The following is a 25,296-nucleotide window of genomic DNA, read 5'->3' as shown; positions in this document are numbered from 1 at the left end:
GGGTCGCCTACTGAGCAGCACTGGTAGCTGTTAATGAAGTGATGCTCTTTTTATTTGAGGGTTTCAATGACTACCCATTGTAACTCAGACCAAAGGGGTTAGGGTGACACTCGAAAACACGGGATAGGGATAAAAAGGAGAAAAGGGATTGGGCTTTAGTGTAGGTTACCTGAGGGGAAGAAGCCGTGCTCCTGGAAGAGCTGCATGACAAGAGCTCTCCTCTGATCCAGCGTCCTCCTCAGAGACGAATATGGAACCTTGTCAAACTCCAGCTCCCCCAAGATATCCTCTCCATCTGTACCTGAGAGAGAGAGAGAGAGAGAGAGAGAGAGAGAGAGAGAGAGAGAGAGAGAGAAAATGTACGTCATCAGGACAGTAGCTTTGAAATGAACTGCTATTGTGCACTTGATATAATGTAATAAATATATAGCATGATCTATTCTAAGCTAAAAACAAGGTTAAGCCGTGTTACCTGGCCTGTCGAAGGTGAAAATGTCCCCCTCACACTTAGCAGCACTTTTGGGTGTGTTTGGCTCCGAACTGCAGCTGGACCTGCGGCGGCTTTTCCTCTTCGGAGAGATGGGGTCCTCCGTGGACGAATCCAAATCTACCAGGCGACAGAGACACAAAGTTACAAAGTGCTATATCCATCCATGACCGTAAAAAGGACCTCTGTGTTTATGAATAAAGACCTTTAGATGGTTAGACCAGCTAATAACAGCCCAGTTGGCTGATAATATCGGCCTATAATATCAACCCAAGGTAACAGCAAAACAACAGATAATCATGTGAAACTTTTTTAAACATAATTAAACATATTAAAAAATACTGACATGTACAAATAAAGAAAACTGAAGAAATGTCTTTCAAAAATAATTGGTAAAATATAATTCATGGAAAAGTATGACGGCGTTTTGGGGCAACTGTTAATAAAAATAAATCGATTTTGAGGATAAAGTCGTACTATTTCGAGAAAAAAAGATGTAATATTTAGAGAATCAAGTAATATTTCTTTTAAAAAAGTCATAATAGTTCCATAAAAATTCTAGGATAACGTTGTAATATTTAGAGTATAAAGTGGGCTAACTGTAGGGGGGCTGCCATAATGCACTGGGGTCTCGGTTGCTGTACTGGCGCTGGAGTTCGACTCACTCCTGTCTCTGTGGATCAGTCATTTTGAGGGGCTGTTGCCTGTCAGGTTTTTTAACTATTTTATTTTTTTAACTGCAATTTTGTTACTTTGTTACAATATACAGACATTTGGGCGACTTTTATTGTTGCGGTAATTTCTTGCCACTACTATTAAGGTTGCGCTCTTTGACTGGACTGACAAACTGACTGACTCAGCTAGCTACATTAATATATTCACTGCAAGTCAATGTTTAACGTTTTTGATCAGTCGTCATTCACCCATCATGCGCTGCTGTCGGAACAAAACCTTGTATCTCCATTTTTGCCGATTTTCAGTTTCTGACATACGAACATGCATGTTGGCCTTTATATTGTGTGCAAACTTCATGAAGAGTGGACTAAAATAAACGGCCAAAAATGACTTGGGGGGGGGGGGGGGGGGGGGGGGGGGGAGTCTGGTTCTATTGACTTACACTGAAAGTAGTGCATGTTTTTTTCCTTCTCCTGTAAAGTTACCATTGAGGTCGCATGGCCACGAATCGACGTTGGCTCATGAGGTCACCTAAAGCAGCCTGTTACTCTAGTGCATTGACCAAATACATTTTAATGATAAGATGTTTTATAAGCTGCTAAATTCCCCTTTAGCATTTACCTTGTTTATTATTAAACTACATTAAATTAAGTGACCTTTATTAGTCCCACAAACACTACATACAAACACACACTAGGGGGCAGTGAGCACACTTGCCCAGAGCAGTGGGCAGCCCTATCCACGGCACGCGGGGAGCAGTTGGGGGTTAGGTGTCTTGCTCAAAGGCACTTCAGTCACGTACTGTCGGCTCAGGGGATCGAACCGGCGCCCTTCCGGTCACAGGGCCGGTTCCCTAACCTCCAGCCCACGACTGCCCCCAATATGAGAGCATATGAGCGTAATATCAGGTGAAAAGCTTGGTTCTGTTTATTAACTTTTACAAATAAGTAAATATGAAAATTAGTCCATACGCACCGTTTTTAATACTACTAAATATTTTAATTTGTGTTATTTAAGCGCCGATACTGTCTACGATATACTCAGAAAAGCCCACTGTGACATATTGTGACATAATTTACTTATTATATTGTGATAATTACCGTCATACTGCCCAGCCCCACCCTGTGTCATCACTATTAAGACATCTTGATTATTTAACGCCTGTTCAGTGTGTGCAACTCAATCACTCGCGCTTGCCTCTCTCACCGGTTGAGTTCTTCCTCTTCCTGCGGTAGCTGCCTAAAATGGCCCGTGGGGAGGTGGCCAGGCTTTGTAGGGTTGGGGAAGGAAGCACCTCCTCCGGACGAAATTCCGGTAGCTCTGCGAAGCGCTCCTCAAAATACACCTCCGACAGGACCCTGTGGCGCAGCCAATCGCAGCTCATTGTCAGGCCATTGTTACCAATAAACAGAGCTATACACTCACCTGCCACTTTATTAGGTACACCTTGCTAGTAAAAGGTTGGACCCCCTTTTGCCTTCAGAACTGCCTTAATTCGTCGTGCCACACTTTCAACACGGTGTTGGAAACGTTCCTCAGAGATTTTGGTTGGTTATTTGAGTTCCTGCTGCCTTTCTATCATCTGGACCCAGACTGCCCGTTCTCCTCTGACCTCTCACATCAACAAGGCATTTTCATCCACACAACTGACCGCTCACTGGATATTTCCTCTTTTTCGGACCGTTCTCTGTAAACCCTAGAGATGGTTGTGTGTGAAAATCCCAGTAGATCAGCAGTTTCTGAAATACTCAGACCAGCCCGTCTGGCACCAACAACCACGCCACGTTCAAAGTCCCTTAAATCCCCTTTCTACCCCGTTCTGATGCTCGGTCTGCACTTCAGCAAGTTGCCTTGACCACCTCTACATGCCTAAATGAGTTGTGGCCGTGTGATTGGCTGATCAGCTATTTGTGTTAACAAGCAATTGAACAGGTGTACCTAATAAAGTGGCCAGTGAGTGTACATAAATCATAATACTGATACTGATCTGTCACGAAAGAAACTTACTTGTCAACAGAGTCAAAGGGCCGTTTGAGGGGCGGTGGGCGGGCCTTGACCTTTTTGGGAGGCGGGGCATCTTTGTCTGGCTGTGGGAGGGGCGGGACAGGATCTGATGGGGGTAACGGAGAAGAGGAAGCTGAATCCTTCCATTCGGTCTGTAAGAAAATGAAAGAGAAATTATTAATGAGCTGCTGCTGTAACTTTTGGGTGCAAAATGAAGGGATGCTAAATTTTCTGCCATTTTCCCAAAGAATAAACTGATGTGGCATAAACTTTCACACTGGCCAAGGGACAAGAGACTGACTAACGGACACGGATTCCACATGGAAGTATCAAATCTCCAGACAAGGTGATTACTGCGCTGTTATTCTACCTGGGAAGGTTCAGTAATTTATGTGAACACGAATGAAGTACATAATCTTAGTCCAGTATGAATCTGCAGTGTGTAGTTTTACAGTCTGACTCTAATAATTGTGGAGTGATTTTAATCCAGTATGAAACTGTAGTGTAATAGGACAGCATAGAAAAAAGACATTTGTTTTATAGAATTATAGAACAATTTACAGACACAAAGTTGGAAACCACAACAAACAAGATTATGTCCTGGCTTGACCCAGTTTGAGGCGAATGCACTTCAATGCACTTTAATTAATCTGATTTCTTTTGTGAGCTGGACACACAGGGGGGCATGGTCATGAAAATCAATAGCTCTCTGCTACTTTTACAGCCGGTTGCGCTCACCTCTTTAGCATTAGCCTCCTTACTGCGGCTGCCTGTGGCTCCGGCCTCTCCCACGCTGTAGGCATCAGCTTCTGAAGAGCCCTCCTCTAATGAGGATGCAGCAGGAGAGACTGTTTCTCCAGCTTTATCTGGCTCAAAAGAGAAAAGGCTGCCACTCTCCTTCTCCCGCTCCCTGTCTTTCTCCTTCTCCCTCTCTTTCTCTCTCTCCTTCCCTCGCCCTCCTCCATCGTAACAGCCCACAGGGATGTTGGCTACAGTGGCCTTCACCTTCTGCGGAGGTCTAGTAGGGACTGGGGGCAGTTTAGAAATGCCTGGACCGCCTACTGAAAAACACACAAGGACATGGGGTCAAGACCAAAAACTAAAACTGATTCGCCCAAAGGCAAAACAAACACACTGAGCGATAAAGTTAAAAAGCTGAAACAAAACAAGGATGAAGTCAATTTATCCTAAACGTTTTATGGAATGCTCCATTTATAATTGTATTTATGTTTACTCAGTGAACAGTCTGACTGTAATAATTGTGGAGTGATTTTAATCCAGTATGACTCTGCAGTGTGTAGTTTTACAGTCTGACGGTAATAATTGTGGAGGGATTTTAATCCAGTATGAATCTGCAGTGTGTAGTTTTACAGTCTGACTGTAATAATTGTGGAGGGATTTTAATCCAGTATGAATCTGCAGTGTGTAGTTTTACAGTCTGACTGTAATAATTGTGGAGGGATTTTAATCCAGTATGAATCTGCAGTGTGTGTAGTTTTACAGTCTGACTGTAATAATTGTGGAGTGATTTTAATCCAGTATGAATCTGCAGTGTGTGTAGTTTTACAGTCTGACGGTAATAATTGTGGAGTGATTTTAATCCAGTATGAATCTGCAGTGTGTGTAGTTTTACAGTCTGACTGTAATAATTGTGGAGTGATTTTAATCCAGTATGAATCTGCAGTGTGTAGTTTTACAGTCTGACTGTAATAATTGTGGAGTGATTTTAATCCAGTGTGAATCTGCAGTGTGTAGTTTTACAGTCTGACTGTAATAATTGTGGAGTGATTTTAATCCAGTATGAATCTGCAGTGTGTAGTTTTACAGTCTGACTGTAATAATTGTGGGGTGATTTTAATCCAGTATGAATCTGCAGTGTGTAGTTTTACAGCCTGACGGTAATAATTGTGGAGTGATTTTAATCCAGTATGAATCTGCAGTGTGTAGTTTTACAGTCTGACTGTAATAATTGTGGAGTGATTTTAATCCGGTATGAATCTGCAGTGTGTAGTTTTACAGTCTGACTGTAATAATTGTGGAGTGATTTTAATCCAGTATGAATCTGCAGTGTGTAGTTTTACAGTCTGACTGTAATAATTGTGGGGTGATTTTAATCCGGTATGAATCTGCAGTGTGTAGTTTTACAGTCTGACTGTAATAATTGTGGAGTGATTTTAATCCAGTATGAATCTGCAGTGTGTAGTTTTACAGTCTGACTGTAATTATTGTGGAGTGATTTTAATCCAGTATGAATCTGCAGTGTGTAGATTTACAGTCTGACTGTAATAATTGTGGAGTGATTTTAATCCAGTATGAATCTGCAGTGTGTAGTTTTACAGCCTGACGGTAATAATTGTGGAGTGATTTTAATCCAGTATGAATCTGCAGTGTGTAGTTTTACAGTCTGACTGTAATAATTGTGGAGTGATTTTAATCCAGTATGAATCTGCAGTGTGTAGTTTTACAGTCTGACTGTAATAATTGTGGGGTGATTTTAATCCGGTATGAATCTGCAGTGTGTAGTTTTACAGCCTGACGGTAATAATTGTGGAGTGATTTTAATCCAGTATGAATCTGCAGTGTGTAGTTTTACAGTCTGACTGTAATAATTGTGGAGTGATTTTAATCCGGTATGAATCTGCAGTGTGTAGTTTTACAGTCTGACTGTAATAATTGTGGGGTGATTTTAATCCGGTATGAATCTGCAGTGTGTAGTTTTACAGTCTGACTGTAATAATTGTGGGGTGATTTTAATCCGGTATGAATCTGCAGTGTGTAGTTTTACAGTCTGACTGTAATAATTGTGGAGTGATTTTAATCCGGTATGAATCTGCAGTGTGTAGTTTTACAGCCTGACGGTAATAATTGTGGAGTGATTTTAATCCAGTATGAATCTGCAGCGTGTGTAGTTTTACAGTCTGACTGTAATAATTGTGGAGTGATTTTAATCCAGTATGAATCTGCAGCGTGTGTAGTTTTACAGTCTGACTGTAATAATTGTGGAGTGATTTTAATCCAGTATGAATCTGCAGCGTGTGTAGTTTTACAGTCTGACTGTAATAATTGTGGAGTGATTTTAATCCAGTATGAATCTGCAGTGTGTGTAGTTTTACAGTCTGACTGTAATAATTGTGGAGTGATTTTAATCCAGTATGAATCTGCAGTGTGTGTAGTTTTACAGTCTGACTGTAATAATTGTGGAGTGATTTTAATCCAGTATGAATCTGCAGTGTGTAGTTTTACAGTCTGACTGTAATAATTGTGGAGTGATTTTAATCCAGTATGAATCTGCAGTGTGTAGTTTTACAGTCTGACTGTAATAATTGTGGAGTGATTTTAATCCAGTATGAATCTGCAGTGTGTAGTTTTACAGTCTGACTGTAATAATTGTGGAGTGATTTTAATCCGGTATGAATCTGCAGCGTGTGTAGTTTTACAGTCTGACTGTAATAATTGTGGAGTGATTTTAATCCGGTATGAATCTGCAGCGTGTGTAGTTTTACAGTCTGACTGTAATAATTGTGGAGTGATTTTAATCCGGTATGAATCTGCAGCGTGTGTAGTTTTACAGTCTGACTGTAATAATTGTGGAGTGATTTTAATCCGGTATGAATCTGCAGTGTGTAGTTTTACAGTCTGACGGTAATAATTGTGGAGTGATTTTAATCCGGTATGAATCTGCAGTGTGTAGTTTTACAGTCTGACGGTAATAATTGTGGAGTGATTTTAATCCGGTATGAATCTGCAGTGTGTGTAGTTTTACAGTCTGACTGTAATAATTGTGGAGTGATTTTAATCCAGTATGAATCTGCAGTGTGTGTAGTTTTACAGTCTGACTGTAATAATTGTGGAGTGATTTTAATCCAGTATGAATCTGCAGTGTGTGTAGTTTTACAGTCTGACTGTAATAATTGTGGAGTGATTTTAATCCAGTATGAATCTGCAGTGTGTGTAGTTTTACAGTCTGACTGTAATAATTGTGGAGTGATTTTAATCCAGTATGAATCTGCAGTGTGTGTAGTTTTACAGTCTGACTGTAATAATTGTGGAGTGATTTTAATCCAGTATGAATCTGCAGTGTGTGTAGTTTTACAGTCTGACTGTAATAATTGTGGAGTGATTTTAATCCGGTATGAATCTGCAGTGTGTAGTTTTACAGTCTGACTGTAATAATTGTGGGGTGATTTTAATCCTGTATGAATCTGCAGTGTGTAGTTTTACAGTCTGACTGTAATAATTGTGGAGTGATTTTAATCCGGTATGAATCTGCAGTGTGTAGTTTTACAGTCTGACTGTAATAATTGTGGGGTGATTTTAATCCGGTATGAATCTGCAGTGTGTGTAGTTTTACAGTCTGACTGTAATAATTGTGGAGTGATTTTAATCCGGTATGAATCTGCAGTGTGTGTAGTTTTACAGTCTGACTGTAATAATTGTGGAGTGATTTTAATCCGGTATGAATCTGCAGTGTGTGTAGTTTTACAGTCTGACTGTAATAATTGTGGAGTGATTTTAATCCGGTATGAATCTGCAGTGTGTAGTTTTACAGCCTGACGGTAATAATTGTGGAGTGATTTTAATCCAGTATGAATCTGCAGTGTGTAGTTTTACAGTCTGTCTGTAATAATTGTGGAGTGATTTTAATCCAGTATGAATCTGCAGCGTGTGTAGTTTTACAGTCTGACGGTAATAATTGTGGAGTGATTTTAATCCAGTATGAATCTGCAGCGTGTGTAGTTTTACAGTCTGACTGTAATAATTGTGGAGTGATTTTAATCCAGTATGAATCTGCAGTGTGTGTAGTTTTACGGTCTGACTGTAATAATTGTGGAGTGATTTTAATCCAGTATGAATCTGCAGTGTGTAGTTTTACGGTCTGACTGTAATAATTGTGGAGTGATTTTAATCCAGTATGAATCTGCAGTGTGTAGTTTTACAGTCTGACTGTAATAATTGTGGAGCGATTTTAGTCCAGTATGAATCTGCAGTGTGTGTAGTTTTACAGTCTGACTGTAATAATTGTGGAGTGATTTTAATCCAGTATGAATCTGCAGTGTGTAGTTTTACAGTCTGACTGTAATAATTGTGGAGCGATTTTAATCCAGTATGAATCTGCAGTGTGTGTAGTTTTACAGTCTGACGGTAATAATTGTGGAGTGATTTTAATCCAGTATGAATCTGCAGTGTGTAGTTTTACAGTCTGACTGTAATAATTGTGGAGTGATTTTAATCCAGTATGAATCTGCAGTGTGTGTAGTTTTACAGTCTGACTGTAATAATTGTGGAGTGATTTTAATCCAGTATGAATCTGCAGTGTGTGTAGTTTTACAGTCTGACTGTAATAATTGTGGAGTGATTTTAATCCTGTATGAATCTGCAGTGTGTAGTTTTACAGTCTGACTGTAATAATTGTGGAGTGATTTTAATCCGGTATGAATCTGCAGTGTGTAGTTTTACAGTCTGACTGTAATAATTGTGGAGTGATTTTAATCCGGTATGAATCTGCAGTGTGTGTAGTTTTACAGTCTGACTGTAATAATTGTGGAGTGATTTTAATCCGGTATGAATCTGCAGTGTGTAGTTTTACAGTCTGTCTGTAATAATTGTGGAGTGATTTTAATCCAGTATGAATCTGCAGCGTGTGTAGTTTTACAGTCTGACTGTAATAATTGTGGAGTGATTTTAATCCAGTATGAATCTGCAGTGTGTAGTTTTACAGTCTGACGGTAATAATTGTGGAGTGATTTTAATCCAGTATGAATCTGCAGTGTGTGTAGTTTTACAGTCTGACTGTAATAATTGAGTGATTTTAATCCAGTATGAATCTGCAGTGTGTGTAGTTTTACGGTCTGACTGTAATAATTGTGGAGTGATTTTAATCCAGTATGAATCTGCAGTGTGTAGTTTTACGGTCTGACTGTAATAATTGTGGAGTGATTTTAATCCAGTATGAATCTGCAGTGTGTAGTTTTACAGTCTGACTGTAATAATTGTGGAGCGATTTTAGTCCAGTATGAATCTGCAGTGTGTGTAGTTTTACAGTCTGACTGTAATAATTGTGGAGTGATTTTAATCCAGTATGAATCTGCAGTGTGTGTAGTTTTACAGTCTGACTGTAATAATTGTGGAGTGATTTTAATCCAGTATGAATCTGCAGTGTGTAGTTTTACAGTCTGAATGTAATAATTGTGGAGAGATTTTAGTCCAGTATGAATCTGCAGTGTGTGTAGTTTTACAGTCTGACTGTAATAATTGTGGAGTGATTTTAATCCAGTATGAATCTGCAGTGTGTGTAGTTTTACAGTCTGACTGTAATAATTGTGGAGTGATTTTAATCCAGTATGAATCTGCAGTGTGTAGTTTTACAGTCTGAATGTAATAATTGTGGAGAGATTTTAATCCAGTATGAATCTGCAGTGTGTGTAGTTTTACAGTCTGACTGTAATAATTGTGGAGTGATTTTAATCCAGTATGAATCTGCAGTGTGTGTAGTTTTACAGTCTGACGGTAATAATTGTGGAGTGATTTTAATCCAGTATGAATCTGCAGTGTGTAGTTTTACAGTCTGACTGTAATAATTGTGGAGTGATTTTAATCCAGTATGAATCTGCAGTGTGTGTAGTTTTACAGTCTGACGGTAATAATTGTGGAGTGATTTTAATCCAGTATGAATCTGCAGTGTGTAGTTTTACAGTCTGATGGTAATAATTGTGGAGTGATTTTAATCCAGTATGAATCTGCAGTGTGTAGTTTTACAGTCTGACTGTAATAATTGTGGAGAGATTTTAATCCAGTATGAATCTGCAGTGTGTGTAGTTTTACAGTCTGACTGTAATAATTGTGGAGTGATTTTAATCCAGTATGAATCTGCAGTGTGTGTAGTTTTACAGTCTGACTCTAATAATTGTGGAGTGATTTTAATCCAGTATGAATCTGCAGTGTGTGTAGTTTTACAGTCTGACGGTAATAATTGTGGGGTGATTTTAATCCAGTATGAATCTGCAGTGTGTAGTTTTACAGTCTGACTGTAATAATTGTGGAGTGATTTTAATCCAGTATGAATCTGCAGTGTGTAGTTTTACAGTCTGACTGTAATAATTGTTGAGCAGTGTGAATCTGTATTCGTGTTTACTTTGATTCATTGTATTATTAATTGTACTGATATTAACTGAAAATTCATAAATGATACATAGAAAGTATTGTTACACTTCCCTCAGTCACCAAGACTAGACTGCACAATACATTGTTTGTTATGAGTCACTGTAATATTATTCTTCGATGTACTGATATTGCAGAACACTGCAATATGCAAATGAGCCCTCCAACCGATCACAGGGGTTTTACCACGTGCTGTGAGTGTCCAGATGAGTGTTTGTGTTATTCAAGTAATTTTATTTTGATCAATCATCTTAACTGAGTTAACAGAGTGTGTTCTTCAAATACTGAAAGGTGTATTGTGATCAGAATATGCAGCAATATAACCAGAACACTGACATTTTGTCCATATTGGGCAGTAAGTAAGGCTCATTTTTAAGACCATCTTTTAGTCCACTGGAGAAATCAGTGTGCTATTTACATGACTATTTAAATAAACAGATAACTGCAGAAATCTGATTATGACCATGTGCATGTAAACACACTCTATGACGGCACTGCACCAAAAGCTCTGTAGTTAAATATGTAACATTTTCAAGCATCATTTTACTCATCGTAATTCAGATTGTCTTCAGGTTCTCTTGCAGTAACTCTTGAAATTTTTATATATTAATACTGGAGTGTTGCTGCTCTTTATAATTAATGTGCGTTGTAATGAGCATCAGACACAGTAAAACTAATTTTACACAATTATTAACATTTGATTTGTCCTTATTTACAGTTACCTTCAGAATAAATATAGCGCAAGATCATTGTGGCCTGAATAATTTGGCTTTGAAAGTGTTAAAACATCCCTGAACGGCTTAAACATCATCCCCTGTGCTATTTTTATCACCCTGGGACGGGGTTATTCTAGCGTAGTGATGTTTATCTCATTGCTGTACCTGTATGCGAGGGCTGCGCTGGGCTGCCTGGCTGCAGAGCGCCTGGCGGGGGAGCTGTTGAGCTACTGCTGCTTTTTCCGGCAGCCTGAGCCAATCTGTCTGTCTGAACCACAGGCAGCTTGTCTGTTTGTCTGTCCGCTGGCAGGGTGTACATGTGCCCCTCCACTGCTCTGTCCTGATGTAACTGGCGCTCTGAGTGTGCCGGGCCGTGACCCTGCCGGTCCGAGGTTACCAGGGTCGTAGAGGCCGCGGAGGTCGGTGAAGTGTGTTTGGGGAGGATGTGAGGAGAGAGGCTGGAGGGACTGGACACTGTATACACCACGCCAGGTGGCACTGCCGCAGCTGAAACCATCCCGGTTGCCAGGGTGACTGTGGTGGGGGGGTATATGGCGGTGATGGCCGGGGCTGGGATGGAGGGGTGAGGGTTGGGCGACTGCGCTGGAGCTAACAGAGGAGGCTGACCTGGTAGGGCGTCAAACAGACACATGCAGTCACTCAGAGTGATCACATTTTCACAGATAATCATCCAGGTCTGAAATTTTGCTCTCAGTTCTGAAGCTATGAGGCCAACAAGTAATGAAAGACTACAATCATTCGCCTGGCGCTAACCACATGCCTAAATCATCAAATTATCTTATCAAAACCTCGTCAATGTCACGAGAATTTAAGTCATGTCAAATAGACCTACTTGTAAGGTTTCTGACGCTGTCTGAAGCAGTTATCTACAAATATGGACAGAAGCACAAACAGGCTTTAAATTAGCTGCTGCTTCTGCTTTTGGGGTTTCCACACATGTCCGTCCACTTTTATAGATAAGAGGTATGTCAGATACTGTCAGAAACCACATAAGCAAGCCTGTTTCAGATGAGGTTTGCGGTGAATTAGGGCAGCAACTTCGAGTGGCTATAAGCATCCATAACTGAGCTACATTAGCCCTGTAGTTCTTGCGCAAACCTAAAGAAGCAAAATTCAGACACCAAAAAAGTCTTGGCTGACTGTCTTCTTCTGGGAAAACAGGGAAAATGTGTATATTTGATTTTTGAGACAATAATATTGATAATACTGCTAAAAAATGACTATTTTAGTAAGTTCTTTAAATAGGAATATAAGTACAATATTGGAAAGATGCAAACACTACACCAATTAAAATAACGGCACAATTGCAAACGACAGAAACTAAGCCGCAGTCCTTCTAATCACATCTTAGAAGGAAAAAAAAAGCAAATATGTCGATTTTTTTGCAATTTTTAGTTTTATGCACAATTTAAGCTCCGCCGCTTCCCTTTACCTTGGCTAAATTTCATGATAACTGGGTCAACAGAAATGCTCCAGAATCTCTTTAAATTAACATACACTGAAAGTAAAGAATATTTTTGCCCTCTCGTAAAACTTGAGATTTTCTTCGAACAGTGATAATGTGCTGGATTAAAAAACAAACATTCCTAACATACTTTGCTATTCCAGAGTTTAGGAGCCACTAACTGAGCTGTGAGAGATCCTTGAAGTGTGCAGTAAGACCGCCTCAGCTGAGCCAAGTGGTCTGGACTACAGTTTAAAGGCTAGGGACTTGGGGTGTGTGTTCCTACTAATTTGGATTTTCAAGTGTCTGTAAGAGTTAACAGAAGCATATCTGGTTGACCGTTTTGAAAGAAAAGACAATAGCAAAACAAACAAAAAACAAAAACAAAAGAAAACAATGGACTTGGACCAAAATTAGCATGTGGTTATAGGCTTAATAAAGTACTGGAGGCTCAAATTTGTTCTATTATTCAAAGATAACCAAGGGAAATTGGTCGGGTTTTGGAGCCGGATGAGTAACAGAATCTGCCTCTTTTGTGAAGAAATGAACACTAACAGGTAAAACATTGGATGTCCTCTTCTACACAAGGTCTTCTGCTTAGTGGACGATGTGCCCACTTGTTCCTCCGTCAGAGGAATATTTTTAACTGTTTCTAGATCCAGGTAACCTCAGCTACAGAAGTCAGCCTAGATGCCTTCTCAGTGACATCCTTCACAATGTGGCCTGTGTGCAACAAGCTCACGTTGAAGCGTTCATACTAGAAAAGTACAACATGCTTATAAAACTGCCCCATTTTACAGTCCAGTTAGAACATCCTTCCTGTGATGAAGTGTAGCAGTGATTGCAGTATTTGAACACTGGCACCCTGAACGTTTAACCGAGCACTCAAGCATCCGTGCCCATCCCTGGTCTGGACGGGCTATAAAACATCAATAAAACAGTAAGATGTGTCGGAGCTCGGCCCTTAGGAGCTTCAAATATCATGCGCAAGATCTTCACAGGAGGCCAGTGTAAACTGAAAAAGACTAGAATAACAGCTTTAAAACTTTCCTTTCCTGGTGAGCACACGAGCTGCTGCATTCTCAACTAAGAGCTGCGTCCACTAACCTGCAATAAGTGGCTGCACTAACGTCTGCCCTGGATGGGCAATTGCTGTGAAGGTCGCCAGGGGAGATGGCACATATGCTGATCCAGGTGTGGGAGGAGCAGCTTGAGAGGTGGAGCCTGTTGTCGAGGATACTAGTGGGATAGTAGAGGGTCCTCCTGGAGTGGATTGTACGTATGTGATTCTGAGAGAGAGAGAGAGAGAGAGAGAGAGAGAGAGAGAGAGAGAGAGAGAGAGAGAGAGAGAGAGAGTGAGAGTGAGAGTAGTTGAACCAATTTGTAGCACTGCAGTGTTGGGTGAGTGTAGGAGTATTGAGAGAGAGTGGAGAGTTGGAGGAGTACAGAGTGTATGTATGTGTCTTAAAGTGTGTGTGTGTGTGTGTGTGTGTGTGTGTGTGTGTGTGTGTGTGTGTGTGTGTGTGTGTGTGTATCATACCTCGTGGGTGGCGGAGGCAGCAGCACAGCTTGTGAGGGGGTAGAGCCTGGGGCAACCACTGTGGCTGTTGCCATGGTTACAGAGAACGGACTCCCAGCTGAAGGAAGTTGGGACTGGACAACGGGCATTGGAGCTATCTGGATGATCTGGAAAAGAAAAGAGGAAATGTATGGAGAAGAGTAAAGGAAAGGAAAAGAGAAAAGAAGAGAAGAGGAAATGAAACGAGAAGTGAAGATAAGAGGAAATTAAACAAGAAGAGAAGATAATAGAAGAGAAGATTATAGAAGAGAAGAGAAGATAGGAGAGGAGAGGAGAAGAAGAAATCAAAGGGGAAGAGGAAAGGAAATGACATGAGAAGAGGAAATGAAAAGAAACGAGAAGAGAAGAGAAGAGGAAAGGAATTGAAACGAGAAGAGAAGAAAAGAGGAAAGGAAATGAAATGAGTAGAGAGGAGAGGAGAAGAGAAGAGAGGAGAAGAGAGAAGATAGGAGAAGAGAGGAGAGGAGAGGAGAAGAGAAGAGAGGAGAAGAGAGGAGAAGAGAAGAGAAGAGAGGAGAAGAGATCAAAGGGGAAGAGGAAAGGAAATGTAACAAGAAGAGAAACCAAATTTGTAATCAAACCCATTGGCCGAATATCTAAGTATCTCCTGGTTAACTGGTAGCCTGTAAATCATCGGCACTTCTACTTAATGCGTTACAAAAATGAACGTTATTAATAATTTAGCGCATTAACGCCTTTTCAACCTGTTCACTTTCACAGAACCAGTTCAGCCTTTTTTTTCACTTTCATTTCCAACCAAAATAAACACAAACACACTCCTCAGATCTTCAAACGTTTCTCACCTTGTTTCCTGCCTGAGCTCCATTCTGGACAGGAAGAGGAGGGGCCACCAGGGGGAACTGCTGAGAAGGGGCAGGAGCAGTCCTCACTGTTGCCATGGGAACCAGCATCTTGCCCTGTAAGACTGGAGACTGCGTTTGCACTGCAGAGAGAGAGGAAAAAAACACACCATCTGATATAAATAACAAGGGCTGCACCTCACCTACCTATCACAGGAGAGACTACACAGGAATAGACTTAACAGGACACACTGCAGAGCCGGAGTTTCACAGAACTATTCGAGCCAAGTAACGCTGCCAACACCGTTAAGTTAAGCTATGGCTGTTACATTCACATACTGGCAAAATCACACTGTCATTTTATATTTTAAAGGGGAAAATAAAAAATGTGCACATAATTTGATCTGAGATGTAAAAACAGTAATTCAGAGCAGTCTGATGTGAAACGGTTCACTGTGGAGAAACTCACAGATTTCTTTACAGTGGTGGTGATAGGAACCAGGCGTCACCTACAATGAACCTACATGTACCGTCTGAGATTTATATGTAACGCTGATGACGGTAAAATAGTGGTAAATCTGAATAAATATGCTTTCTTTGTAGACTATTTTGCCTTACGTGAACCTCTCCGCCATTAACAGGTTTAAAGAAAGAGGTTTCAAGGCTAAATCTATGACAGTGTTTTAGCCAAAGGCTTTGTAAAGTGAAGCAGCACCTCCTCGTGTTAAACGAGGGGCGTTGAGTTTCATATCGATTCCCCCATAAAGAAACACTCAGCCTCCCCGTCTCTCCTGCTCATCAGCACCAGCCTGGTACTAGTATGAGAAACGGCCGAGCAGGAAACTGTTTATCTAGAATAAAGAGCCAGACGGACTCGGAGGAAACCGTCTGTCTGTGTTGTTGAAGGAGAATCTCAGGCAGGGTCGTCTACCCGGCTATCAGGGGCTTCATCTCCCCCCATTCAAAGAGGGCCTCAGAAGAGGTTTCACAGACAGTGAGGATGAAGATCAAAATGATCCAGAGAGAGACCGGAGGGAGTCGAGCTCCGGCGCCAGTGCAGCAACCGAGACCCCAACACGTTATTAAGCCCCCCTACAGTTAGTCCACTGTATCCTCCAAATATTATGACTTTTCTCTAAATATTAAGACTTTATTCCTGAAGTCTACTGTTTTTATTTTTATTTATCGTGGACCCAAAACAAAGTCGTAATAATCTCAAACCATCATAAAACAAAACCTCAGGCATCAGGCAACATATCTGTAATCATTTCATCGAACTTTCTGTGAGGGATCTTTTAGAGGCATGAAACGCTTCAGACATCGGGATCCTATCACCACCACTGTGAACGATTCTGACCTAAAATGGAAAGTTCAAACCACTTTGAATGACTCATTCGTAACAATTTTGTTGTGCTGATTTTTTTAAAAATCCATGTCATTTAAATTGTATTATATTTACACATTCTTCTCACCTCTAGCTCCTGGGCTGACCACGCCCACTGCCGGGCTGGAGGCGTATCCTGACTGCTTCCCATTGGCCAGTGTAGGCGGAGCTGTGGGCAGGGTGAAGACACTGGTTGGCTGCTGAGGGGAGGGGCTTTTAGGGTTGTTGGCAGAGAGAGTGGGGAGGATGTACTGCACTTGCGTGATGGGTTTTTGGCTTGTGGGGGGCACTAGCGAGGCAGTGGGCAAAATGTGCGGCTGCAGCAGGGGTACAGGCACAGGGCCGTTACTCTGAGTGGGCGTGGCAGTGGCGGGGGAAGCAGGGTTTTGAGGAGGAGGGGGAGTGATCAGCTGTACGGCAGGCGGAGCCTGGAAAGGACTGCCCAAAACTAGATTCGTAACTAGTCCCCCTTGACTAGCTCCCCCCGCAGTTATAGGACTGGGTGAAGACGAGGAATAGTACCCACCCCCTCCTGTGGCCCCGCCTCCAGCTGCTCCAGAGCCAATTAAAAGCTGTGCCTGGGGGATGGCGGGTTTCCTCTCGTGAGGTGATTTGCTGGCGATCGGCACTGGCGTGCTAATGACAGGACGGACCACGTTGGTGACCACAGTGGACGCCACCCTTACTGCCCCCAGGCCCAGCATTGAAGACACACCACCACTGCCACCGCCGCCTGAACTGACCAATATGGACTGGCCAGAGGAAGACATAGGGATTGAGGAGTGAGACGCCCCGCCTTCAGCATCTTTCCGCTCACCCTCTCCTCCCTCCATCCCTCGCTTCCTCTTGGAGGCAGCATCGGAGAAGTGTCGGGAAGAGGGGTAGGACGAGAGAGACACGCTGCGGCCCTGACCCGGACCCGATGAGGACGAACAAATCACAGGCGCAAAGACTCTCTGTGGAAGAGAAAAGCAAAAGGAGAGATAATTACCATAGAGGCCTTCATACTATTATGCAATTACTGGAGGGGGTAAATCTCTGACCTCACAATGACTCGATTCAGACTCATGAATCAATGAATCGATTCAGAATCATGAAGTGCCATGAAATCTCAAATTTCATGATTCTATTGAATAAAACTACAAAAGAGGCGGTGGAATATAAATAATAATAAAAAATCACCACGTTTTTCTGGATTTTTACATTAGAAAAAGGCCAAAAAAAGTAACTTAACCATAAAAATAAGCACATATTTCAATGAATATTATTGCAGTCAATTATAGTCAATAATTAACATTCTAGAAATCAATGCATCAATGTATCGTTACGTCCAAGTAGGGTACTGAGACTACATGACACCTACATAAGCTTGTCATGACGGTCGAAATGACCCTACATAAATGTTTATAAATGCTTATTCCAATAGGCATCATCCGCTATGAAGTCAACTTTATAGTTAGTCAACTTCATAGTTAGTTAAAGTAGCCTTTATGACACATGATGCCTACTGGAATAAGCATTTATAAACATTTATATAGAGTTATGTCAGTTGTCACGACAAGCTAATGTAGGTGTCATGCACCCTTATGAAGAGCACCCTACAGTAAAGTGTTACCCTTTATAGTTTAGACAATTTTATGAAGACAATGCAAGCACCACAATTTTACATTTCATGTTTTAAAGGGGAATTCTGAGTCAGAATTGTTTACAGTGGTGGTGATAGGAACCAGACGCCCACCTCTAATAAGATCCCTCACAGAAAGCTACTAGATGACATGGTTATGAGTACACGGCCTGATTTCTGAGACATTGTTTTATGGTAGTTTCAGGAAGGTTTGGACTTAAAACATCCTTTTTTTAAGGTGGACAGATACATGCAGGGTGTTATTAGGCAAAATAGTCCCCCGAAGAAACAAATAAAATGGCTAAAATTTGTGTTGCAGACATTGTGACCTGGTTCCTATCACCATCACTGTAAAGAAATTGGAGTCGGCAAGTTTCACTACGATGAACCACTTCACACCAAACCACTCTGAATCACCTCGTCTACCGTCACTAAATTTCATAGAAATTTTGAAGAATCTGTGGAATTCCCCTTAAAGACCCGTGTGCTGTTTGTACCGCATGCATCTGCAAGCGTTACTAGTGTGGAGAGCAGAAGTGAGAGATGCTACCTTGCGCTCTCCTTCATCTCCAGATCCGTTTTCACTGTCGCTGTCCGTCACCTTCTCCTTACACTTCAGGTCTATAGAGCTGCCTGGATAGGGGTCCTCTGTGCAGAGCAAGACACAGAGAGGCATTGAGTTATCGATCAACTTGGAGTTCGCGGCTGAAACAGGACTGGGTGTCTGTGTTCTGTGCCATGACCTACACGTTCTCTCGGCAGGTGTTGAGTAAACCTGCTGTACTGTAAATGTCAAACGAGTTGCGTTTTTGTGAGGCCTGTTTGTGGTTTTGAGAAATACCCATATCCTGTTTGTTATTAGAGAAGAGAGCAGACGCGTGAAGGCGCAGAGAAAGTCAGCAGAACGGTAGATCTGACTGACTCTAGCACAACAGTGTCAAATGATGAAGTCGGTAAGTGGATAAGCTTGACTCACCGATGACATCATCGTCCCCCTCCTCTTCACAGATGACCATGCGCTCCTCATCGCTGGTCATATCTTCGCTCACTCCCCTCTGGACCTGAGACAGAGCTCCGCGGCTCGAAAACTGGCCCCCGTCCCCGCACATCTGAGACAAACAGAGGGTGCACTCTGTGTTTACAGCCATACTTTGGTGAAAAATCGAATCTACCGAGGTTTCCGCTGATCCTAATTGGAGTCCAGATCTGTTTGGTTTCTGAAGTTTGCTTCTTTCATTTAGTACTGGAGCTGCGAGGCTAATGTAGTTAACAAGTAATGGAAAATTGGCACTGTGCCCCCTAACGGCCTCTAACAGTGGACAAATTAGTTTACAGGTATGGTCATTACATGTTAGCTTAGAGAAGCCCTTTGTAGTTCTACAGTTACAGACTGTGGTCCATCTGTTTCTCTGATACTCTGTTACCCTGTTCTTCAGTGGTCAGGACCCCCATGGACCCTCACAGAGCAGGTACTATTTGGGCGGTGGATCATTCTCAGCACGGCAGTGACACTGACGTGGTGGTGGTGTGTTAGTGTGTGTTGCGCTGGTCTGAGTGGATCAGACACAGCAGTGCTGCTGGAGTTTTTAAACACCTCAGTGTCGCTGCTGGACTGTGAACCAAAAATATCCAGCCAGCAGCGTCCTGTGGGCAGCGTCCTGTGACCACTGATGAAGGACTAGAGGATGACCAACACAAACTGTGCAGCAGCAGATGAGCTGTCGTCTCTGACTTTACATCTACAAGGTGGACCGACAAGGTAGGAGTGGACAGTGAGTGGACACAGTGCTAAAAAACTCCAGCAGCACTGCTGTGTCTGATCCACTCATACCAGCACAACACACATTAACACACCCACCACCACATCAGTGTCATTGTTCCACCACTCAAATAAGATCTGCTCTGTGGTGGTCCTGTGAGGGTCCTTCAACAAAGTATGCAGAAAAACAGATGAACTACAGTCTGTAACCGTAGAACTACGAAGTGCTCCTGCATGGTCAGTGGAGCTGATAAAATGGACAATGAGTGCGTAGATGTGTATGTTTACCTGTGCAAGCTCTGCTAACACCTGTGGGTTGCCTCTCTCACTCCTCTCCAGGCTGTGCATAGCACTCTGGGAAAAAGCCCGGGGGCGTGCATGCCCATCCCCACCAGCACGCTCGGACACACCCACCAGGCTGGGTGCCACCCCTTTGAGCTCAGCGCCCATAGACACAGAGGGAGGCTCTGAGTGAGAGATTTGATTATTTAAGAATGCATGCACATGAATATTATATACATGTATGTATTGATCCAGATGGGATAATAGCATAAAGTCAATATGTGTAATTACAGCACTAAGACAGCTGAACTACTATGTATTATGTAGGCTATTAGAAAGAAAACAGACGGTTTAAAGACCGATAAATTCACAGTTCAAGGCTCCTGTCAACATGTTTTCAAATGTTTAACATTTTGTTTTAATAGGAAAGAAAAAAAGCTATGAGTATTACAATTAAAAATATTTAATATTAAATATTATTGTAGCATTAAATAATAGACAAATGCTCCAAACATTCAGATATGCTGTCTGCTCAGAACTGGAGGGGGGGGGTTGGGGGCATGTCAGAATCCATAATGATTGATAATTGCATTGCATCTCCCGGGCAGATAGAGATGGAGACGCTAGAGATGGAACACGTAGCTGAGCTGGCAGGATCGTTGATTTTGAAGAACAAGATCCCTCAGCAGGAAAACTGACCCCTTTGCTCTTCTCAACCACTGATTTTAAAGATCTAGCTGCATTTTCTAGATGCAGCTAATGTTCGAGAACTCCCATCTTATGACTGGTCGACATATGGCGTCTCATATACGAACACTCAGCAGCACTAACATAATATCCGCAGCCTTTAGCTCACTGCTGGACCGTGCTTCTGAAACGGAGGTCTCTCAAGCTCCTGTTATGAGTCGGCACGGTCATAGTTGCAGACACCGGGGAAGTTTCTTGTGAGCCACATCTGTAAAGTACAACTGCAGGTAAACACTGTTAGCCTTGATGTTAGGGGGTAGCTAATATGACACTAAGCGAATGGGTGACACCTTATTCGGGTGGTCCACTGTAGATGTTTTCTAAATGCTCAGTCTGTCTTTAAGTGACAGTCAACTAATTTTCCATTAAATGAAGCTGAACTTCAAGTTTAGTGTGAAAGAGTTTATTAAATCTATTCCTAACCCTAAACTTTACCCTAACCCTAACCTCAAGGCAAAACCTACACCTACTCCTAACCTTAACCTTACTGTTAGGCATCTGTAGAGCATCAGTAGGAGACCAGCCAAATGAAGTGTGACCAGCTAATGCGTTTATTCCTACAGTTAAAGTGGACCACTAGCTATCCTGCTCTCGTAGACGAGGTTAAATCGTTTGTTTTTTTTATTTTTATGAGTTTAAAAAAGCTTAAGTAAGCTCCAGTATGTGAGGGAGGGGAACCAGAGTAGCTGACAATAACATGCTGCTAACTCTGGTTGGTAATTTGGCCCTTGAGCCAAATTAGTGCCACCAACTCCAATCAAACTGAAGAGCAACTACGGAGCCCTGCTGGTGAGATACCATACAAATAAATATCATGCATGGCCACGCCTTAACACACGGAAACGAGATCCCAATGCGTGTCCACGACTTAGTGAGGCGTGGGAATGAGATAATTGAGTCGTGGCCAAGAAAAAATGAAGAAGAAACGTCTTCTCGAATCCCACGCAGTTTTGACGAAGATTCTGACATTGACCAGTGTTTTCTTATCTGGGATTTGTTCTTGGGTAAGAACAGGTTCTACACACTCAAGAGCACAAAGGTGAGAACAGATCTGCGCTTTAAGAACAGGTCGTGAATCTGACGTAGACGTTTTCTTAGGATTTTTCCCCATTCGGAGAATATCGGAGAATGAGGCCCTATGAGAATAAGTAGACAGGCTGAAAGAAACACATTAACTAAAGAGCACAGAACCTCGACTGTCTGATCCCATACCTGTCGTCTCGGACATGCTTCTCTCTCTGATGTCCTTTCCCCCAGGCATGTTGCGGCCCTCGCTGCTCGACTTCTTCCTGTCCTTATTACACCACTTCCAGTCTGGGTGGGCTTTAAAGTGTGCCTCTTTCACCTGAGAGAGAGGCAGTGAGGGAAATTATATTCGACACCAGGGGTATTTTATTAAAGTTCAATAAGGTCTAGTAGGTACATCAACATCTTATGCAGTCAACAACTGAATATCAAGTCAAATAAAGTCCAGTTCAGTCACATTTCAACAACATTTGTCAGTTTTCTCTGTTTAGAGCACGTCATGTGGAATAACTTCACCCTCTGACTCACTTTCTTCTCTGACTGCTGTTTCTCGCCTTGTCCTTCCCCTGTGTGGCACCACTCACTCGAGTCTCAGTGCTCATCCTAATGCACAGATCTGACTGGCTGAGTAGCATCACGTGTGATATTTACAACACATGCGATTGGCCTGTGAGTCTCCTGCACCGCAAAGGCTAGAGAGGTTACACTGATTAAAACAGGACCACCCCACAGAAATTAAACAGTTCTCCCTAGTTTATCGGTTGTAGGTCCAGGTCCGCATTGGACAGTGTCTGGGGGCTAGACTCGGACGGCTGTCCACAACCTCGGGCTCCTCTGGCCGCGTTCAGCCGTGTTTCGTTCAAAACCTCTTCGAACACGGAGCGGCTGTGATGAGTCTCTTCTAATTTTCTGGTACAGAAACATCAGCCCAAATGTTTATGAGTCTAAGGAGCGCGAAATTATGATGAATGCCGAGTTGGACTGACGTAAAAAGTCGCATGAATTCCGATCGAGCTGTTCAGACTGAGGCGCATCGCCGCAGATCGGATACGGAACGGATTCCAGCACCACATATGAAAGCTTCTCAAATGGGAATTGAAAATGTCAGATTCAGTGCGTTTTTTTGATTTTCGCACAGACGCACAGACACACATCTGTGTCAGATATGAAGAAAAAGATTGGATTTGGGCCACTTTTACCTGCTGTGTAAACACGGCCTTATTTAAAAACCAGAACAATTCACTTTTACATTATATGTCCCTATTAAGAGGACAAAAGCCATTTCTGAACATGAGCCAGTAGAATTCCTAACTGGTTAGGAACTTTGCTAATAACACAAGAGAGATTTCTGATAGCAGGACAGCCCAAAGGAGTGGAACAAAGCGCATTAGTCCACTACCTGGAATGCAAGGTCGTGGTATTTCTGCTTCTCTTTGGGTCCCAGAGCGTACCACCACTCTCCCAGAATCTTGCTAACGGTCCGGTTGTCCTGATTCGGATGCCTCTGGTGAACGAGGGCACGATGGCGCTTACTGAAGATCATGAACGCATTCATCGGCCTCCGGATATGATCCTTCTCCCTCTTCAGAATTAGACAAGAAGGAAGAGACAGAGAAAGAGCATTCAGTCATACAGAGCAACCGTAAATAGCTGAAAACAGGAGCGGCAGTGGGTTAAAGCGAAAGTCTGCTGAAAAAACAAACGAGCACATTTTCCCCCTTAAACCAAACGCAGTCAGTCAGCTGAGACGTGTTTCGTGTCTTCAGTTTCAGACCGAAGCTACCGGGTTAAATGAGCTAACATGAAACGGAAGCTTACACTCCACCAGTCAGCACTGCGCTTTTACCTTTAATAAAACTGTTATCTATAAACACTGGCAAAAATACGAACAGAATTCAGGCTTCAAAAAGGCTGCTATTATTGTTTCTAGCAATGAGAAGTACTTTTGCACATCTTTACAGAGAACAGTACGTCATGTAGTGTCCGAAATTACACTCACTGCCCACTTCATTAGGTACCTGTCCAGTTGCTCGTTAACACAAATAGCTGATCAGCCAATGTAGACGTGGTCAAGACAACTTGAAGTGCAGGCCGAGCATCAGAACGGGGAAGAAAGGGGATTTAAGGGGCTTTGAACGTGGCGTGGTTGTTGGTGCCAGACGGGCTGGTCTGAGTATTTCAGAAACTGCTGATCTGCTGGGATTTTCACACACAACCATCTCTAGGGTTTACAGAGAACGGTCCGAAAAAGAGGAAATATCCAGTGAGCGGTCAGTTGTGTGGATGAAAATGCCTTGTTGATGTGAGAGGTCAGAGGAGAATGGGCAGACTGGTTCCAGATGATAGAAAGGTAGCAGGAACTCAAATAACCAACCAGAATCTCTGAGGAACGTTTCCAGCACCTTGTTGAAAGTCTGGCATGAAGAATTAAGGCAGATCTGAAGGCAAAAGGGGGTCCGAGCTTTTACTACTGTACCTAATAAAGCGGCCAGTGAGTGTAATGTAAGCAAGTCTATTAGAGAAAACAGCTTAACAGCTCAACATGGTTTGAGGCGAGTGCACGATGATCTATGCACTTAGCGCAATGCTAACTGGTGGGCTGTAAGCAGAGCTCGACTGGAGGGGGATGGGAGGGGATGCCATCCCCCCGGTCAAAAAAGTGACAAAAACCATCCCTGCGTTATATCCTCTTTGGACTATTCTGATATATCTCAAGATAACTACTACTGACAATCTGCTGCCATCCACATGTGAGATTTATACACTATGGGAGGTTTTTATGTCAAACAAACTCAGGGAAGAGATGGTTATACAGAAGAAGGGTTGGTACAGTGCGCTCCTGCCATGAGGCTTGCCAAGCATTTGGATTTGCCACCAACATGATAAAGTTCCAGCTTTGGGTGGGCTGCTTTTAAGCAAACCTTGAACAGGTGATTCTTTCAGCGCCTGGCAACCCTGCTCGTTAATAAAACTGAAAATTGGGAGTTTACAATCTTTCTGGTTTATCTCAATATTTGATTAAATAAAATATAAAAAGGCAGCAGCTGCGGTGCTGAAAACGTTATGGTGATGTGTGTTAACATCATTCCTGATACTGTAAGTAATATCTCAGTTTACTTGAGGATGGAAAACTTCCCCCTCCCATGCTGTCAACCGAAACCACCATCCCTCCTGCAATTTTCTTAGAATTCGGCCACTGGCTATAAGGCCCCACTGCTTGTCATCTACACTATCTACATTAGCCTCGTAGCTTCAGCGTAAAACTAAAGAAGCAAATTTCAGACACCAAACACGTCTTAGCTGATCTACTGCTCTCGGGCTGCGGGGGGAAACTGGGTTATGCATTCCTGAATACGGACCTTGCCAGGGCTGTTCTTGTCGTCTTTGGGCAGAGCGCTGAGGGACTGAGAGCGCCGTTTCCCTGTAGATGCTGAGATCGGCGGATCAGGGAGAACACCCGGCAGAAACCTGGACACACACAGTTACAAACGATCACAAACTCACCATCAAACATCACATGCTAAGTAGAACGACTCACATTTGCAAGAACATACTACCGTTCACTTTCATGCCACATTCGTTACTGCACA

At 42.4% G+C, this 25,296-nt stretch overlaps 1 protein-coding gene across 3 annotated transcripts in view; it reads right to left on the bottom strand.

Annotated features, from left to right (window-relative positions):
* The window catches only part of cicb (capicua transcriptional repressor b), a 91,604-nt gene that overhangs the window by 3,476 nt on the left and 62,832 nt on the right, over positions 1-25,296 (bottom strand). Inside the window, exons 5-20 of one of the 3 annotated variants that reach the window (XM_037537318.1) lie at positions 25,066-25,174; positions 23,106-23,288; positions 21,893-22,025; positions 19,940-20,118; positions 18,869-19,001; positions 18,443-18,540; positions 16,357-17,224; positions 14,888-15,027; positions 14,046-14,191; positions 13,613-13,794; positions 11,206-11,667; positions 3,905-4,224; positions 3,170-3,318; positions 2,360-2,520; positions 473-607; positions 170-301 (exon numbers count right to left, since the gene is read on the bottom strand). In XM_037537318.1, coding sequence (XP_037393215.1) covers positions 170-301; positions 473-607; positions 2,360-2,520; positions 3,170-3,318; positions 3,905-4,224; positions 11,206-11,667; positions 13,613-13,794; positions 14,046-14,191; positions 14,888-15,027; positions 16,357-17,224; positions 18,443-18,540; positions 18,869-19,001; positions 19,940-20,118; positions 21,893-22,025; positions 23,106-23,288; positions 25,066-25,174 — 3,530 coding nt within the window. Of the gene's footprint in view, positions 1-169; positions 302-472; positions 608-2,359; positions 2,521-3,169; positions 3,319-3,904; positions 4,228-11,205; positions 11,668-13,612; positions 13,795-14,045; positions 14,192-14,887; positions 15,028-16,356; positions 17,225-18,442; positions 18,541-18,868; positions 19,002-19,939; positions 20,119-21,892; positions 22,026-23,105; positions 23,289-25,065; positions 25,175-25,296 lie in introns of all 3 variants that reach the window. The other 2 variants (XM_037537317.1, XM_037537319.1) reach the window with 2 other exon arrangements.

Source organism: Pygocentrus nattereri, chromosome 3 (genome assembly GCF_015220715.1).
Source record: "Pygocentrus nattereri isolate fPygNat1 chromosome 3, fPygNat1.pri, whole genome shotgun sequence".
Classification (NCBI taxonomy): Eukaryota; Metazoa; Chordata; class Actinopteri; order Characiformes; family Serrasalmidae; genus Pygocentrus; species Pygocentrus nattereri.
The sequence above is the reverse complement of the archived record's forward strand: the minus strand, read 5'-3'. Positions and strand labels throughout refer to the sequence as shown.